This window comes from Scylla paramamosain, chromosome 4, assembly GCF_035594125.1.
Source record: "Scylla paramamosain isolate STU-SP2022 chromosome 4, ASM3559412v1, whole genome shotgun sequence".
NCBI classification, from domain to species: domain Eukaryota; kingdom Metazoa; phylum Arthropoda; class Malacostraca; order Decapoda; family Portunidae; genus Scylla; species Scylla paramamosain.
In genome coordinates, this window is record NC_087154.1 from 33501817 (window position 1) to 33520110 (window position 18294).

Genomic DNA, 18294 nt, shown 5'->3' on the forward strand with positions numbered 1-18294 from the left:
GCCATGTAGAATCTCCTAACAGCTTCACTACAACAAATGATAATTACTGATGTAACGACGATTTTACTTACCTTAAAAATAATTTCTCCTGGCAGAGTGAGACGGGAGTAATTCTGTAACAATACAAAACCTACACCAACCGTCTGGAGCGTGACGTGGTTGTGTCCCGCGGGAGAAAACACCACGTAAAGGAAGATCGATCCACGAAATGTTCCGGGTCTGGGAGGGAGCCGCTAATGAAATAAGAGCGGAAGGAATCACCGCGCAATACGATCTCGAGGGAAAACGGAGTCTGCTAAAATTTCCGAAAGCTCTATTGTTTGTTCCTGTCTTCTCCTCGTTCCCTTTATTCTCTTCCTTCTCCTCCTCCTATAGCTTCTCTTAAGGACTTTTCCCATATCTCAGAAATATGAAGCCCTGGTGCATTCCTTCTTGAGTCCTTGAGCTGAATTGATTATATTTTGAAGACCGCACATTTTTTTTTTTTTTTTTTAGTTTGATTTGGATATCCTCCTTTGGTAATGACACCGCACTCAACTTTCATGTTTCTTTCCTTTTCTTTGATCTGCATTTTTTACCACCTTTCTCTCTCTCTCTCTCTCTCTCTCTCTCTCTCTCTCTCTCTCTCTCTCTCTCTCTCTCTCTCTCTCTCTCTCTCTCTCTCTCTCTCTCTCTTTCTCTTGAGATGAAGCCAAAGGGAAAGAAGAAACGAAGGGAGGAAGGAAGGATGAAAGGATCTTTACTGTTCTCGTTAAGTCAAGAGCAAAACAGAGCGTTGACTGTGCGAGAGTAGAACCTCATAAAGAATAGGATAATTGTTTTTCTCGCGATGTTTGCCAAGTACGAGGAAAGTTATACGTGAGAGAGATTGTTCTTACACTAACTTGCGTCTGGAGCAGTGTGTGTGTGTGTGTGTGTGTGGGGTGCGGTGCCTCGACCAGTCCCGAGTCGTCCTGTGTTGGTATGAGTCGCTCTAAGGTTTGGGAAGGAGGAGAGCCAAGTTTTATGCATATTTAGTGGATTTTTTGCGTCTTCATATGTCCTCTATATTATATTTACTCTCTCTCTCTCTCTCTCTCTCTCTCTCTCTCTCTCTCTCTCTCTCTCTCTCTCTCTCTCGTGTGTGTGTGTGTGTGTGTGTATGTGGAATGAAGGGTAGCAAGTGGCAGCTCACCACAACCTCGGATGGTGAAGTTGTTTGTTAATCACAGGAAGAGTTCATTAATTGTCCGAGACTCCGAGGCTGAGAAGGTCTTGAACCCTGAGATCTGCCTGGAAGTTTACCCCGTACCTCCCACGCCTCAAGGAGCGTGGCCTGAGACCCTCCATTGTGCACCACGAGGCTCACCCAGGTCGTCAGTGTCTCTCGCAAGGCTTGGATAGCGGCCAAGATTCCTTTCCTGAGCATCCTTCGCGTGTCTCGCCGGTGGATGCTCGCCCGGACGGCATTCTCAAAACGTTTCAGCGTCTATCTCGACCGATATCTTATTACAGGCTCTAGTCAGTCTAGCAGAGGTTTTGGGGTGTTCAAGGTTCTTTTCGTAATGCTAGTGATCGGTTAACAAAGATTATGTATCATCTATAGGGAAAAAAAAAAATCTGAGAACGTGATGTATAATATATGCGGCCTTTGAAAATAATCGTAATGAGAGCGCAAAGCGTTTCGGAATACGGGATCCGGGGTTGGCTGCTCGGGCAGGCAAGTCGCAGGGGCAACCGGAGACAAGCGATTAGTCACGGGCCGCTCACCAGCCTTCTTTGCATGTTGTGCCCTGACGCTCCATTTACCCTGTTACAGTATCCATTTTTTTTTTTTTTTTGCTCCATTCCTCTGAACAGCGTGATGAAAGCCGTAAATTATTAGAGGATTAATGTTATGCGTTGCCAAAGCGGCGCCACCGGATTATGCATCACGGAATTATGGATGTACTTCATAGAGCTCCCCTTGACCAAAGCCACGCATCATTTGCAGTGTACTGAAGAAAATATTGGATCTGGTACTTTGTCATTTTCAACTGTCATAATACCTGTTGTCACCTGACTACTTAATGCTGTACTCACACGTGTGAATTAATATATAATTTGTTCGTATCTGCCAGCGCTAATTATGTTATGAAATTTGTATACCATGACAAAATGGATAAGAATTTATCTTTTTTATCCTTTCCCTTTTTACTTCCTGCATAAAATAACTTTGAAATAATGTTCTTCCAGCGGTTTTTCCTGCTTATGTGAAGTTCTAGACTGTGATCGCCTCCTGCTTTCTAATCAGCTGTGATGTTTGTGTTTACCATTATACTCTACCCAAAGCAAGCTCATGATCTTCCTTCATGCAGCTTTACCCGCCCACAGGGATGCAGGGAGGGGCACCACGCAGCTTTCATTTAATCTCGTTCTAAGTGCAGTCAAGATCAGAAGTCTTTACTGATTCTCTCGTTTAGTGAGATTTAAACCAATACTGTCAATTTCAAACGCCAGCACTCTTCACTGACAGATGGTGACCTCCAATGACGGAAATAATAATTTTATGTCTGCCAGCCAATCATATGCGTCTGACAGGTGGATCATTTGTTTCTGGGAGATTCACTGCCTGTTATTCAGTGAAGGACAGAGTGAGAGGTGCACGCAGACTATTTTAACATTCCAGAGCAACGAACGTGATTAAATCCAAACATTTCATCCTATATTAGCTTTGCAAAACTGTGTCAAACTATGTGAATTAGTTGAAAAAATCTCCCACTTACAGTTTTCAATTTGGAAGTCCTCATCTCTTAACTTCCATTCGTTCCTAGTCGTTGAGATGCTTCACGCGTACATACATCTGGTACAGCGGGAACACCAGCGGCAGTAGTAGCACCACCTTGCCCTCGCTTTACGGGTGTCATAGTAAGTCCTGTCCTACACGCTCGGAAGACTCTGAAGCGTCTCATAGTATATTCTAGTGGCTGCATGGGTGGAAAGCAAGGGGTGCCTCTGTAACTGTTACGCGATTAAAAAGGTGAACGTTTCTGTGCAAAAGGGGAGGAAAAAAATAATGCATACTAAATGAGCGTGTATGGTACGTTCGCTCATAGATCAATGGGACTTCCCAACATTTTCACCGACACGTGGATGAAAACACCGTAGTACTATACTCGAATCCTGCGTATCACCGCGTCCACTTCAATCTTCACAGGTGGCGTGGGTGCAGGTGGACACTCAGACAATCCTCACCATCCATAAGCAAGTCATCACCAGGAACCCGAGGATCGCACTGCTCCACAATGACCACCGCTCGTGGCACCTGCAGATCAGTGACGTGAAGGAGAGTGACCGTGGCTGGTACATGTGTCAGGTGAACACCGACCCGATGAGGTCCCGCCAAGGATACATGGACGTGGTGGGTGAGTGTCCTGACGTCCCTGGCAGTGCGGCGTCTGTTGTCTGTTGTCTGGTGGCGTGTGATGGGATGGGGGTGTAAATTGTGGCTGGGAATTGATGTGTGTGTGTGTGTGTGTGTGTGTGTGTGTGTGTGTGTTAGCATGTTATCGATTCGCGAGGAAGTAGTGGAAAGCATTACTTGAAGTGATGAGGTGCAATCTGAGAGGAGTTACAAAGGGAAAATGTAAACTGATAAAGATGTAGAATGATACCTTTACTTTTACCTTTAATCTTTACTTTTTCGTGGTTTCATTTGTTCATTTATTTATTTTACTTACCATCATCATTATTTTTCTATCCAGAAGCTAAACATCATAAGAGCAGCAGGCTTCTCTGCATCATAATTTTATTTCTTTCTTGCACAGTCCCTCCGGATATTATTGACCAAGAGTCCTCCGGAGACCTGACCGTGCGGGAGGGACAAGATGTTACACTGACTTGTCGCGCTAAAGGTCATCCCGCACCAAGCATCACATGGCGGCGGGAGGACAACCAGGATATCATTCTTGACTCAACGCAAACAGGTAAGTCCAGGAACTCTTTACCTGTTTCTCTCCCACGACTTAAACTACTTTAGGAGAGGAATATCGGCTCATCTCTGGATCTAAATCGTTGAACACCTTTTTGATATTTTTCCTTATATCTTGAAAGACAACTCAACATATCTTTCCCCTTTATTTTTACTTTCGTCCGGTCTCCTTCGCACTTAGAAAAAAAAAGAAAAAAAAGAAAAGAAAAGTAAGAGAGGCGTTTTAGTCACCGTTCAAATAAATATAGACAGCCCACCAAGAATAACCACACAACTAAGACACTACTAAGACTACACCAAGACAACCACACAACACCACCGCGAAATCTGAGGAGCCGATGGCCATGCAGCCACTCTCTCACGCACTCCGTCTCTGCTATTCTCTTTGCCTCCTCGCCTCGCCTCCCCATGTCATTCATCTCACTCTCAAGAATTTTTACTCCTGCGTAATATCTAGCTCTCTCCGTGCGACCCTCATCATTACACTTCAATTACTGCCAATTACCCGCTTAATTACATCCTTCTCCTGGTCATTAGTCAGCTTCACGCTCGGTCAGCGGAGGATCTGATGACGGAAATATTTATGACTTAATCTCTCCAATGGTCTGAACGGCTTAAAGTAGAAAGCCTTCACTTCACCTCCAGACCATGAGATTGTGCGGTGTGTGTGTGTGTGTGTGTGTGTGTGTGTGTGTGTGTGTGTGTGTGTGTGTGTGTGTGTGTGTGTTTGTGTGTGTGTGTGTGTGTTTATGTTTGTGTTAGACAGACACACACACACACACACACACACACACACACACACACACACACACACACACACACACACACACACACACGCACGCACGCACGCACGCACGCACGCACGCACACACACACACACACACACACACACACACACACACACACACACACACAGAGAGAGAGAGAGAGAGAGAGAGAGAGAGAGAGAGAGAGAGAGAGAGAGAGAGAGAGAGAGAGAGAGAGAGAGAGAGAGAAAGGCCACTGAATACCATTTTTAGAAGACCATGTTGCTCTTCACTAAGATTTGCTTTCTGTCCAGTAAGGAATTTATTTACGTCAAGTAAGAGAGAAACGATTTAATTTTTTCAGCCTTCCTCAGTAACCCATCCCGCGCACGGAGGAAGAGGCACCGCCGCTATAATGAGCCTCAGGACAAGATGTCTGCTGACGTGATTGGATGTGTCATGAATGACCGACTAAATGTCAGCGGCGCAGCATTATTATCTCATGACCCAATATTCACCCTACAGATTTCATTAGCTGGACGATGCCTTGTTCCGTCGACATTCTGGAGGTGTTAATTTTAATTAAGTATATATATTTTTTTAGGAGGAAATGAGGCTACGAGAAGGAAGGGGATGGGGCCTCATATCTGGGGCGAACATGCTGCCGACTAGCCTTGTAAGCACTACGACAGTTCTTATTCAAAAGGCAAAAGTTATGACGTGAAAATTGTGCATTTCATGAATTACTTCATGATCCGTCCGCTCCTGGACAAGCGCCGTGCGTGGCGTAGCGCCGCACCAGCTGCCGCCACAGTAATAATTTTACCGTGGTTCACTGCTCACTGACACTTGACGACGCTGAAACACTGGCGGCCTCTCACGGGAACACTGTGATGTTCGGCTTTTGACGTATCGATTACCTGTGATGTCCTGCTCCCGGCATTTACTGCCTCCCACTTGCTAGTTTACCGAAGTAGCACGACTTTTTTTTTTCCCAGTGGATTTCTACTTTGCCACATCCCCGCCAGCGTTTCACATTACATGAAAAATCTGGTGTAACCGTGCGACGAGTTCACGTCAGAGACTTTGCTTCCAGTGCTATTATAGCCTTTCGGAAAACCGTCGTAGGTCAGAGGGCACTGAAAACCTGAGGAAAAGCATAAAAACTCATTTCTACCGATCGCGTTGGTTGAGTTCCATTGACAGTGAGTGAGACAGAGAGAGAATACTGGGAAAACATGCTACTAGAGCTGTAAGCAGCTGGTATGACTCAGCAGTCTTTAATAGGTTTAACTTTTGTCCAGAAATACAAGTGGATTATATGCATACCACACGTGTAATTGTTGTAAAATGTTGTAGTATATTAAAAGGGCGTGATTGACTTAACCTGCTCATCTATACAAGCTCCTTCCTATAAGTTATGAAAGAAAATCTCTTCAGTGCACTGTGATGATGTGAGCAGCACTGAACATAACAACGAAAAAACAATGGCGGGTGGGTTATTTTTTCATGCAGTTACTTATGTCATTGGGAACGAATATGTGTAAAAGTTCACGGCCAAGGCAATGCGAAACAAAAATGATACTTAGATAATAATTACAATATCAATAGTATTAATGATGATGATGATGATGATGATGATGACGACGACGACAACAACAACAACAACAACAACAGCAACAACAACAACAACAACAACAACAACAACAGCAATCACAACAACCACAACAACAACAGCAACTCTTACATGTAAGGTTCAGGCCCGGTGTAGGCAGGGACCGGCCTGGTGTTGTCTTGTGTATAGAGCATAAACAGCGGGCCCCTAGTGACGTGTAGATGTGCCGTTGGTGCCACACGAAATGCCAGAAGTCTGTGGTTGGAGGACAAGTGGATAGTTGCTTGGTTTTGTTAGCTCCCTGGAGTAAATATGTCCACCGAGTACAGAATGGTATATATCTCTGCTTGTTCCTTTGCATGCATCACACTGGAGCATAACCCACTTCACCGCCTCGTCTGAAGCTTCATACAAATTTAGGTTGAGAAAAAAAAATGAGATAAAAGATACATTTGTCCCTGGTACATTAACACCTGCTTCTTTGACCGCCAATGATAACATGACACCTGTGATTTGAGTGATCCTACATCGAACGTGAATTCACAGAACAAAAATAAGACTACATGCACTTTAAGGTTTGAACTACTCTCATCTTGTCAATAGTATTTTCCGAAAGTACATTTGAAATTCGCGCCACTTCATTTTAGAAAACTTAGGGAGACACCATAGCAATTAATAGGGTTAATGAAACGATGTCATTTTGTATAAACAGCACCCCTGCTCCCTTCCCGCCCACCAGGGAGTGGTCTGGCCGCGCTAGACCTTCAAAGCGTCAGCAACAGTGGAATGAAAAAAATTCGGCTCCAACACGACGAGGTGGATGCTGGAGTGTACACGGCGCTCTGGGATGGTATGAACGGTGGCTGGGCTGAGAGAGGCTCCGGTGGCATTGGCGCAGAAGAGATATTCCTTCCTGGTGCGTCTGGTTCGAGAAACAACGACGGCGTGAGGAGCAGTGCAGGGAAGCGGCAAGTGGTAGAGGGAGAGACACTCCTCCTGACGAAGGTATCACGTCTCCAGATGGGGTCATACCTCTGTATTGCCTCCAACGGCATTCCTCCCTCCGTCAGTAAACGAGCTCATCTGAAGGTGCAGTGTATGTGTTTCTATCAGTTGTTCCTCTCATGCCCCTCTCACCGCCTGTCTGTGGCCTTCCGCCTGCTTCCCTTTCCATATACAAAGCCTGCCACGATATGCCTTCCCTTCATTCATGTTCTTTAATCACTCACTTCTATAAGTTTACTATTTTCCTCATTCCATACATTGATTCTGCAGATTATCTATAGTTTGGTATGATTTCTCTTTTGCATACTTTCTTTTTTTAATATTCTTAATAATTTTCTGTTAGTAGCTTCGTAAATATCATCTTTTTCTTCTGTTATCTACATCTAATCGCATTTCTCTAACTTTCTCCTGCACCGGGTAGTTCCTCCAATGACGTGGGTTCCTCAGCAGCTGGTGGGTGCTTACGTAGGGCAGGAGCTTACCATTGCCTGTAACACTGAGGCTTTCCCCAAGAGCATCAATTACTGGACCAACGAAGAAGGAGATATGATCATTTCAGGTAAAGATTTTGCTGCATATGCTCCTCAGCCTATCATGTTCCATAATTGTGAAGTAAGTAACGATGATTTGCGTTGTTAGGTGTGACTAAATGGTGTGCTCTTTAACACTGTTCTCTCATAAGGACTGTTTTCAAAGGCTGCAGACATTATTAGTTGTATTCTCATGGGTGCGTTTTATAGCTGACTGCAAAATCCTTCCTCAACTATCATTAGAAGCAAGAAAACACTTCCACTAGAGTCTATCTGAATTAGGCAAGATAAAACACGGAAACTTTGATGAATATGAACATAAGTGCTACCATTTGGAAGTGTTTCCGTGTTAGTTTCCTTATACCTCTTGAAGTTATTGACTTCTTCTGATATATATTCTATTCCCATTGTTTTAGAAAAGTGTATATTAAATTAATGCGGTTATCATCTTTTATTCATGTTCCTTTCCGCACAATTACAACCATTATTTATCACGCAATTCTCTCAAAGACAAAATTTACTTACCAGTCTGCTACAGTCTAATGTATCACTATACTAATACCAGCATCTGCTTTCTATAATACTACGGTTAGTCGACATTCCCAACGTAGCCTTTTATCTTTGCAACTCACAGAAGGTCGGTTCGAGACACTGACGGTGGAGAGGTCGTACAAGGTGGACATGAAGCTGAGGATAATGAGAGTGGAGCCCCAAGACTTCGGAAAATACAAGTGTCTGGCGAAGAACTCCCTCGGAGAGACGGACGGGAGCATTCAAGTATATGGTGAGAGAGAGAGAGAGAGAGAGAGAGAGAGAGAGAGAGAGAGAGAGAGAGAGAGAGAGAGAGAGAGAGAGAGAGAGAGAGAGAGAGAGAGAGAGAGAGAGAATGAGAATATAGGAGAGAGAAATATTTAAAGTACATTTAGAAGAGGATAAAAATAGAACAAGGCTCTCTCCGCATCCATAAGAGAGAGAGAGAGAGAGAGAGAGAGAGAGAGAGAGAGAGAGAGAGAGAGAGAGAGAGAGAGAGAGAGAGAGTTGAGGGACAGGAGGGAGGAAGAGGGAGCCGTTCATTATCTCACTGGCTGCCATGTGTCGTAAGGGAAGGACCGTATGTCACGAGTATATTTTTCCCACCCAACCCTTGTTACATTGGTGATCAGTCCATTCCTTCGCGCCCTCCACCTCGCCTGTCACACGCCCTATTTGTAATCTGCATACCTTTATTTGTTTGCATTTTTCTATCCTTCCCGATGTCTTTACTTATTCTCCGCAATGTCGTCGTATTTCCTTATTTTTTTTCGTACGGATTAAATCTTCCGCACTGGAGTTCCTTGTGTTTATTATGATTTCTGCGTCTCTCAGTCATTAATTTCGTGTTTAATCACTCATGTCCCTTTGGCTTTCTTGCCGAATGATTTGCTCAGTTTAGTATATCATGTAATTAGACGAAATTCATCATGTCTCCTCTGCGGGTAGTCCCTTCACTCTTACAATCTATTATAACAACACTCCCTCTTCTATAAGTTACTCTTTGTTCGTCACAGTACACATTCCCATACATCATACTCTTCCAAAATTCACTCCCCTTGCCATTACCTTTCCCCTTGCATGCATATTCATGGCACGACTCCCCTTCTCAAGTCCCTCACCTCATTCGTACAAGTCTCCTCCCACCCAACGTCTGTGGCGCTGCAGGGTTCTCTGATAGACACTTAGTATTGTTCCTCGCTTCTTCTCCTTCTATCAGAGATCGAACCACCCAAGACATTTACGCGAGCAGAAGACGAGGCAGAACTGCATCCTGGGACTCCAGGATACGCATCGACACCATTGGGTTCAGGTAAGTTACTGTCTCCTATTCTGAAGTGCTTTGGACTCTCATAAAGAACTATTTTCAAACTCCATAGGAATGATTCGTCTGGTTCCCAAGTTGTGTTTCTATTTCGTATTGCAGAATCCTTGTTGAATTATCACTAAAATCATGGAAGTACACTGGAAGACCCCAATAACGTCCCTGAGAGCTTGTTAAATGTAATGCAATTAAGACACCGAAACGTTTGAGAATGTGGTCCACTGTCGTCTCCTCGCAATCCCTGAACACTTAAAGGAAATTTGTGTTGCGTTTAGGAATGTTCTGAGTGTGAGCTCCAGTTTATTTAGTTGAAAATATATGTTTCTTCGGCTAAGGCTCGGGTTTGCATTGGTGTTTACATTCCTGCTTTTGGAGATAAGTAGTCAGTATTCCCATCACATTTCAAGATTGATGCCAACCTTTCGTTTATAAGAAAACAAAATTGATAAATCAAATACAAGTAAAAGTGTAAATAATTTCCTGGGGATTAATAAACAAATAAAAAGAAGTAAAACTGTAAGGTTCCATGAATTACCTTACTTTCGATAAGGTTTGTACAGTTATACCATAATTCGCAGCTGTTTTATAAATAGCTGCTGTATAAAAAAATAAAAAAATAGGTAAAATACAATATACAGATAATAAACAACGAATAGTTTGCTGCAAAGTGTCAATTTACGCAAATTCTTGCACACACATAGTGCTTATTCACGAGAACGCATCCGCCTCCCACCATGTGTTTACCTGTTGATGAGCCTGTGTTGCTGCTCACCTATGTACACAGAGGCGCCTCAAAGCCACAACAAAATACACCAAGATAGATCTGCACATGCAAGTCTTTTTCTCGTCTCTTGAAGGTAACAATACATGTATTTATGAAGCTATTTCACTTACTAACCCATCTGACTTCATATCCTCAGTTAGAACAATCCGGACACGTGCCTCCCCTGCTGGCTTAGGAAGAGCGGGATCCGCTTTGCAACCCTCTTCTCAAAATAACCACTCTAGATTTAGAGCATTATATGATACACACAATACATCTTTGCCTTGTTTTGTTTTTTTCTCAACAGTTACGATACCCAACCGAACCATTGAGTATCTTTGACATAATTCAACAAATGGTAATTGGAATAGGAAAGCCATGCACAAAGTGATGACTGACTAGTAAAACTGCCCACTTGTAAGCGAATATGCAAGACACCATGTTTTCCTGGATATGCTTGGTGATATATAGCAGGCTTTCTTCCTCGCATGTTACCAAAACCCCATTGGCGTCTTCAGTCTTTGTTGAAAATGTCCGTCATAAGTACGACGCCACTGTTTGGTGGTCTTGAGCTAAGCAGCGCTTACCAGGCCGGCAGGATTCTTTATATGAATGTCTTAAATTCTCTGAGTGAGTTTGCTTTCCTGTGGCCTCATCGCTATGAAATATTCTGATTAGTTTGTTATCTCGAATCTGGAATAGTAACAACGATTGTTTTTAGACTGAGTAGCTCATTGTTTTAGACTGAGTAGCTCATGCCTAGTGTGTCCGTATTATTGTTTTCCCTTACAAAAAATCACTTCAATGCTTGTTGTTCTTAGCTTATGAAAACAACTTTGATTTCACTCAAATTTTGAGCTTTTCAAAATCTGAAAAAAATCCCAAAATAAGACAACAGTGTCAAAATGTGTGAGTGTTATCAATTTGTCACCTGCAGAGAGGAACAAGTACCCAAAGTCTCTCAACCCGAAAGGAATGAACGACCTCGCTTCACCAAGACACTTTGGCAAGGCTAATGAGGCGCCAGGTGAGGAGAGAGAGAGAAAGAATGAGAGAGAGAGAGAGAGAGAGAGAGAGAGAGAGAGAGAGAGAGAGAGAGAGAGAGAGAGAGAGAGAGAGAGAGACAAGCAAACACATGACGTGCGGACACAGTTTGTATTAGCCAGCGTCCCTGTCTCTGGCTGTGTATGTGTGGGGTAGCGCTCGTCCAGCCACCGCATCCACCTACAGTCCTAATCCAGATGCTCCGTCATCCGCCATTTCCATCACCTGTTTGCCGGACTCGTCATGAATAAGTCAGTGGAGAGTCCAGGTTGCCCTCCCACGTCGTAAGTGCGGTCAAATATAGAATGAATATCATAGAGACTAAGGCTGTGTCACCCTTACGCGGTCGCTCTGCTCGTGACCGCTGGCGAGGCACCGAACGATGGAGAAGGTTAGGGCTCCAGGGACGCTTGTTCTGTGCCCCCGTGTGCTGGTCTGTAGCTGAGCGGGGGAGACACGCCCCAATCTACGTGTGCAAGAGTGGGGTGGCTGCCTCTCTTCCTTAATGGTTCTTCTCTGCTTTTTTTTTTTTCTCTCTCTCTTTCTTTGTTTTTTTTTTTCTCGCTTGTTTTTCTTTTGTACCTATTCTCTTTCTTTGTCTATCTTTCATTATTCACTTCCTTTTCTCATATTGCTTTGTTTCTGTGTTTGATTTTTCCTGCTTTCTCTTCTCTTTTTTTTATCTTTTCCTTCTTCGTTTTCATTTGCTTTGTTTCTGACCTTTTTTTGCCCGTTCGTTTGTTTTGTCTGCCGGCTTGTCTATCTGTCTGTCTTTCTATCAATCTGCCCTTCAGTCTGTATTCATGCTCCTGTTTCTATCCCTATCACTCTCAGGCACACACACACACACACACACACACACACACACACACACACACACACACACACACACACAAGATACATACATTCGGCTCTTCATCCCTCCTACATACTTTCATCGTACACCGCATTAGTACTGAAACCAACTCTTAGATCCGCAATAATTCCAAGTAATACCAATACTTATACCACACAGACTTGATGGATATGCACGGGACGACCCTCCACCACGACCCTCGACCTGGCTACCACTACCCGGCTGGTCAGAGCGGCAAGAGCATACGACCTGTTGGGGACCCAGTGCTTCTAGCGGCGGTTGGAGTCTGGGTGATTGGTCTGACAGTGCTTATTCAGATGTTGTAACTTCTCTCTCGAAGATGAAGGAAAATGACTGTAGAAAATTACCGTGTGTATTTCTCTCTCTCTCTCTCTCTCTCTCTCTCTCTCTCTCTCTCTCTCTCTCTCTCTCTCTCTCTCTCTCTCTTTCGGGAGTTTTATGGAGATGTACATGGTGGAATGTGTGGATTAGATGGCAAGATGGATGGTAAGGTAAGTTGTTTAGTTTTGAGAGGCCTTGTCAGTGATATTCTGGTGCGTACATACAGACAGACGCACACACGTATACCTTACACACACACACACACACACACACACACACAAATACACATACACACACTTAAATGACTCCTTAAATTGGTGCCGTGGTTTTTTCAGCTTCTTGTAACAAAACACGAGAGGTGCTCCTATGTGTGTATGTATTTCAATGTATGTGTATGTACATTCTGATGCATCAATGTTCGTGTATATACGTATGTCCCGTGTGGAGGTCATTACACGTGCTTTTCGCTAGACAGTGAGCGATGCAAGATTAAGGGCGAAAGAAAAGACTTTTTTTTTTTGTCGTCTTTGTAACAGAACGACTTCTTGGTCACTTTCCGTCACCCGCAGTCAGACGACAAGCGGGAAAGACCACTTGAGAAATATTATATTATGGTTTATAATAAATGAGCACATGTAACTCCTTTGTGGTGGTTGTGCGGATGAAGAGAATCTCGTGCTCAAAAAAAAAAAAGATAAATAAATAAATAAAATAAAATAAATAGATAAAATAAATAAATAAATGAAAATAAATAAATCAAAATAAATAGATAACACTAGCACCAACAACGATAACATGAACGTTAACTGGTGCAAAACAAAGTCATTTATTTAGATGCGCTTACTGTAAATGTTAACAGGGACTTGTTTTCTTGGTAGTAAGGATGAAGAAAAGTTATATAAAAAAAAAAAAAACTTAATATTGTTACACTCGAAACTAAAAAAAAAAAAAAAAAAGTAGAAAAAACACTGGTCGAAACTTCCCTTCCGTGACTGTGAAAATCAAGGGAAATCCAGGAAACAGATAGAAAAACAACCCAAAAATAGTAGTAATAAAGATCATGACAGAAACAAAACTTAATGTCATCTAGTGAAAAGCAAAACACTAACTGAAGCACTCTTTTCGAAACAATAAAGATCAAGGGAAGCAAAATAAACTGAAAACGGAAACACCGACGTGACCAAGATACAAACAAAAGTAATATCCAAACGTTCGTTACTGCTGGAATTGCTATTTTTAACGCTGACAAGTAAGGAAAACCCATAAAACAACCCGGAAAAAAAAAAAAAAACAGGCAGCAGCAGCAACAACGACGACGACAGCAGGAAGGTGATCATGATGGCGGAGGGCGGGAGAGAAATTAATACTGGATCCACAGTTGACGCCGCGGTGATCAATCTTTCAGGCTCAGGTAATGAAGGATTCACGCCGCGGTTCAAAGGTCCGCTCACGGGCTACAAAAAGACTCATAACGCCCCTGCCAGACGCCCGTCTGTCAGGATCGTGGCGAGAAATAAAATGAGATGACCAATGTGTCGCTCTGCGTTAACCATCTTGTGACACCTGATGGGACTGATGAGATCGCCTCCCTCCCTCCCTCCCTCTCCGCTCCTGTTTGGTAATGGCTGCAATGGTGCTGACCGCTATCGTTTTTAGTGTATGGAGATGATTGTGGTGGTGGTCGTGGTGGTGGTGGTGGTAGTAGTAGTAGTAGTAGTAGTAGTAGTAGTAGTAGTAGTAGTAGTACTAGTAATATTATTATTATTATTATTATTATTATTATTATTATTATTATTATTATTATTATTATCATTATTATTATTATTACTATTATTATAGTATTGTTGTTGTTGTTGTTGTTGTTGTTGCTGATTATAACTTCTCAGTAGCTTGGTCGAAAAGAGTGCTTTCATTTTCGAAATAAATCTCAGCAGGAGCAGCACAATCATCAACAACAACATCATCAACAACAACAACAACAACAACAACAGTGATAGTAATAAAAATAGCAGCAGTAGCAACAGCAGTGGTAGTAGTAGTATCAGCAACAACAGTAGCATCTGTGGCACTAGTAATAGTAGCAGCAGCAGGTGCAGTAGTAGCAGGTGTAGTAGTAGCAGCACAGTCTCTGTTATCAGCATCATCGTAGCCTTTATCAACATGAATTTTGGTTCCTGATCCTTCTATCAATACTAGATGAAATCTTTTGGGTGGTCTTCTGCTGAGGCTGGTAGTAACCTTTTCTGTGCTGCTGAAAGATGCACACCAATGATTCCGTGAGCAACATAGAACGAGTTTATTGAAGATATAGAAATATTAATGCGACAGCCTCTTCTTTCTTTTCATGCTGGGATTCTGTGCGCCGGCGGTGCTTCCCTTAATGGATTTATGGTTGTCCTGACGTAAGGAGAATCCTTTCGCGTTTTTCATCCCTTGACTGCAGCAATAGGGTGACGGAATGTGATTCGGAAGAGTACAAATATTAGGCTCAGTTGGTCTCTCTGTCACTCCATCACGAGGCTGACTCATGAGAGAGACCGTTGCTCCGGCTTTGTGCGTGCGGTCATCATGGGTCAGAAAAAAAATACTGTAGTTGTTAGACTTGTTCATGTAACTTTCTTCCATCCGTTAGATTTACCAAACATCTGTCCATTATCATACTCCCTCCCCCGTCCCCCACACTCCCTGTACAGCAACTTTTGATTAACTCTCTTCACCGACACGATACATTCATAACCATCTCGGCTTGCGTGCTTGATCCCTAGTCTGCTAACATGTCACCTGCAGGGGCGGGACCGTAACTTGCGTGGTAATAAACAAAAGCTCACATTTTTCATACCAGTAATACTTCTAAGCGACAAAGAAAAATGCAACTCCCGTAAACATGTGATGATGAAAAAAAAAAAGACTTATTATTTATATTCGTCAAGTTGAACATTGCAAGACAAGTAAAGTTTATGATCCGATGCAGCAGTATGGAAAACAACTAAGATTACTTCATGAAGGGTTGAAGCAACACAGCTGTGCGGCGTAGGTGTTCCATACCCGGGTGTTGTTTGGGTGTTGGTGACTGGCTGGACATGTACCATATTATTTAAAAAAATCCCGGCTGATACAAATGGTGCTGGCTGCAGTTTGGAGATAAAACTAATTATTATTATTATTATTACCATTATTATTATTATTATTATTATTATTATTATTATTATTATTATTATTATTATTATTATTACTATTTATCTTTTTTTTATTCATTATTTTTTTTTTAGCAGAGTGGATTCCTTGATGTATCCAGTGACCGTATTCTCAAACATTTCGGCGCCTCATCTTGCCTACATTTAACAGGCTGTAGTAGAAGTTGTCAGTGTTTTCAAGGTTGCTTTCATAACTGTAATGTTAGTTTACAAAAGAATTCTGCATCATCAAAGAGAGAGAGGGGAAAAAAAAAAAACATCCATGAGAACACGACAAATAATCTATGAGGCTTTTGAAAAATAGTCCTTCTGAACGCCCATAGCGTCTCAAGATGCGGGTCCGGCAGATTCGATCCACCCTACCGGCTCAGCTCGTCCATCCCCCACAAGACATAACCAGGCTGCTCTTCTGTGTACATTTTCCCCCTGAATCATTGTTTTTTCTTTCTCATGTTCAAATAAAGTTGGGTAACATATATTACATCTACTGAATACCCTTCTGTCTGCTACAATAAAACTGAATATATAAACGAGTGTTTTCACTTTGAACCATATTCTGAAAAAAACTTCTACTCGCATCTCAGTTACTTTCAAAAGGCTTTGCTTGAAATGTCACGGGTTTACAAGGCTGTTTTTACGGTTCAGTTGACAAATTCAAAAGATTTCTACATTATTAACCGGAGAAACATTCTTGAGAATCCTACTAATCATTTCTATGGCCTTGGAGAATAGACGTGGATAGAGAGCAAAGCGTTTCAGAATACGAGTCTATATCCTGAACATTATTCAATTACACACGCCGGTACTCTCCTCAAAACCACCTTGGACATTGCCGTGAAACCAATTGCCTTTTTTCACTAATTCTCATTTTTCTTCTTTTCTTAATTCCACTTTTTCTTCAGAACTAATCACCGGAGAAAAAGTCAGTCATATTAACTAGTTCCTTCCTAGACCGGTGTATTTTTTTTTCCTTTCTTTTTTCCAGAATTATTAATAGACGAAGATTGACGGGATGAATAGTGTAAGAGACGGTAATGTGATGAGTCCACAGATCGCTGCCACTCACCCCTGCAGGAAAAGAACTGTGTGTGTCTGTCTGTGTCTGTGTGTGTGTGTGTGTGTGTGTGTGTGTGTGTGAGCAGGAGAGATAAGATAAATATATGCAAGAATGTGAATAAATCAGTATATATATATATATATATATATATATATATATATATATATATATATATATATATATATATATATATATATATATATATATATATATATATATATATATATATATATATATTGATGGACAGATATATAAATAGATAGATTGACTGATAGATAGATATTCAAATGTAAAAATTGAAGCTAGAAAAAGTGTGTGTGTGTGTGTGTGTGTGTGTGTGTGTGTTTCTTGGTGATGCTAGCATCAATGAAATCGTCATCCCAAAGAGATTTCTTTTTTTTTCGTTCGACTTCCGAAAATGTCAAGGTAAATTTTACAATTAACTGATGAGAGAAGTGTAGTGCCTTTACCAAACCTTGTTTTCAAAAAGTTCTTTATTTCTCTTACCCATTTTGCAGATAATTGTAACTTTAACCAGGAAACGTAGTCTGCCTGCTTAGAAAATTTTGCAATAAAAACAAAATTAATTAAATAATAAAATCACTATACAGCGCCTTTAGGTACCTGTTTTTGTTTTACACCACATAATTCTGGTAACAGTAATAGACAGACAGACAGACAAACGGACAGGTAGATAAATAGATAAGATAGATAGATAGGTTGATAGATGGGTAGGCAAAAAAATCAAAGACAAAGATGGATAGGTAGATATCGACCTCGTACAAGAACATGGACTACGTAAATGATGCATATAATTTAAGTCTTAGACAACACAATATCCGTAAAAAAAAAAAAAAAAAAAAGCTTGAAATCCAAACCCACTTTATTTACTAAAAAGAAATACCACTGAAGTACAACCTAGACAGTAAGTAATTTCGAACTGGAAATATTTTAAGGTAATCTAAAGGTAAGATAGGTCGGAGATACATTTACACTATGAAAAGGAATCAGTACTCACGCGATCGGCCCCGTACAGTCCTCGGCCACGAGATCCAGTCCTTCTTTGAATCAATGAGGAGCGAATCATTGTTCAAAGACTTGACGAAGAAGATACCTCGGCAGCACACGGACTGAAAGCTTTTGATAAATGTTAGAATAACTTTTCAACTCTTCGGAATGGCAACAGCTCACAAAATCGGTCTCTAAAAATGCCACCTTACCTTTAGTCTCCCTTGAGAGTTGGTAGACTTAACGGGCTTATTGCAAAATATATTCTCTCTCTCTCTCTCTCTCTCTCTCTCTCTCTCTCTCTGAATGATGATAATACGCATAAAATAC

General features: G+C 41.8%; 1 protein-coding gene across 4 annotated transcripts in view; it reads left to right on the forward strand.

The window, feature by feature from the left end:
- LOC135100022 (lachesin-like) overlaps nt 1-16429 on the forward strand; it is a 42032-nt gene extending 25603 nt beyond the window's left edge. For 3 of the 4 annotated variants that reach the window (XM_064002858.1, XM_064002857.1, XM_064002856.1), the window contains 8 exons: nt 3176-3383; nt 3786-3944; nt 7050-7406; nt 7737-7874; nt 8480-8629; nt 9596-9688; nt 11401-11490; nt 12523-16429. In XM_064002858.1, coding sequence (XP_063858928.1) covers nt 3176-3383; nt 3786-3944; nt 7050-7406; nt 7737-7874; nt 8480-8629; nt 9596-9688; nt 11401-11490; nt 12523-12689 — 1362 coding nt within the window. In that variant the 3' untranslated portion in view covers nt 12690-16429. The other variant, XM_064002859.1, reaches the window with a different exon arrangement.
- The last annotated feature ends 1865 nt before the right edge of the window (nt 16430-18294 follow it).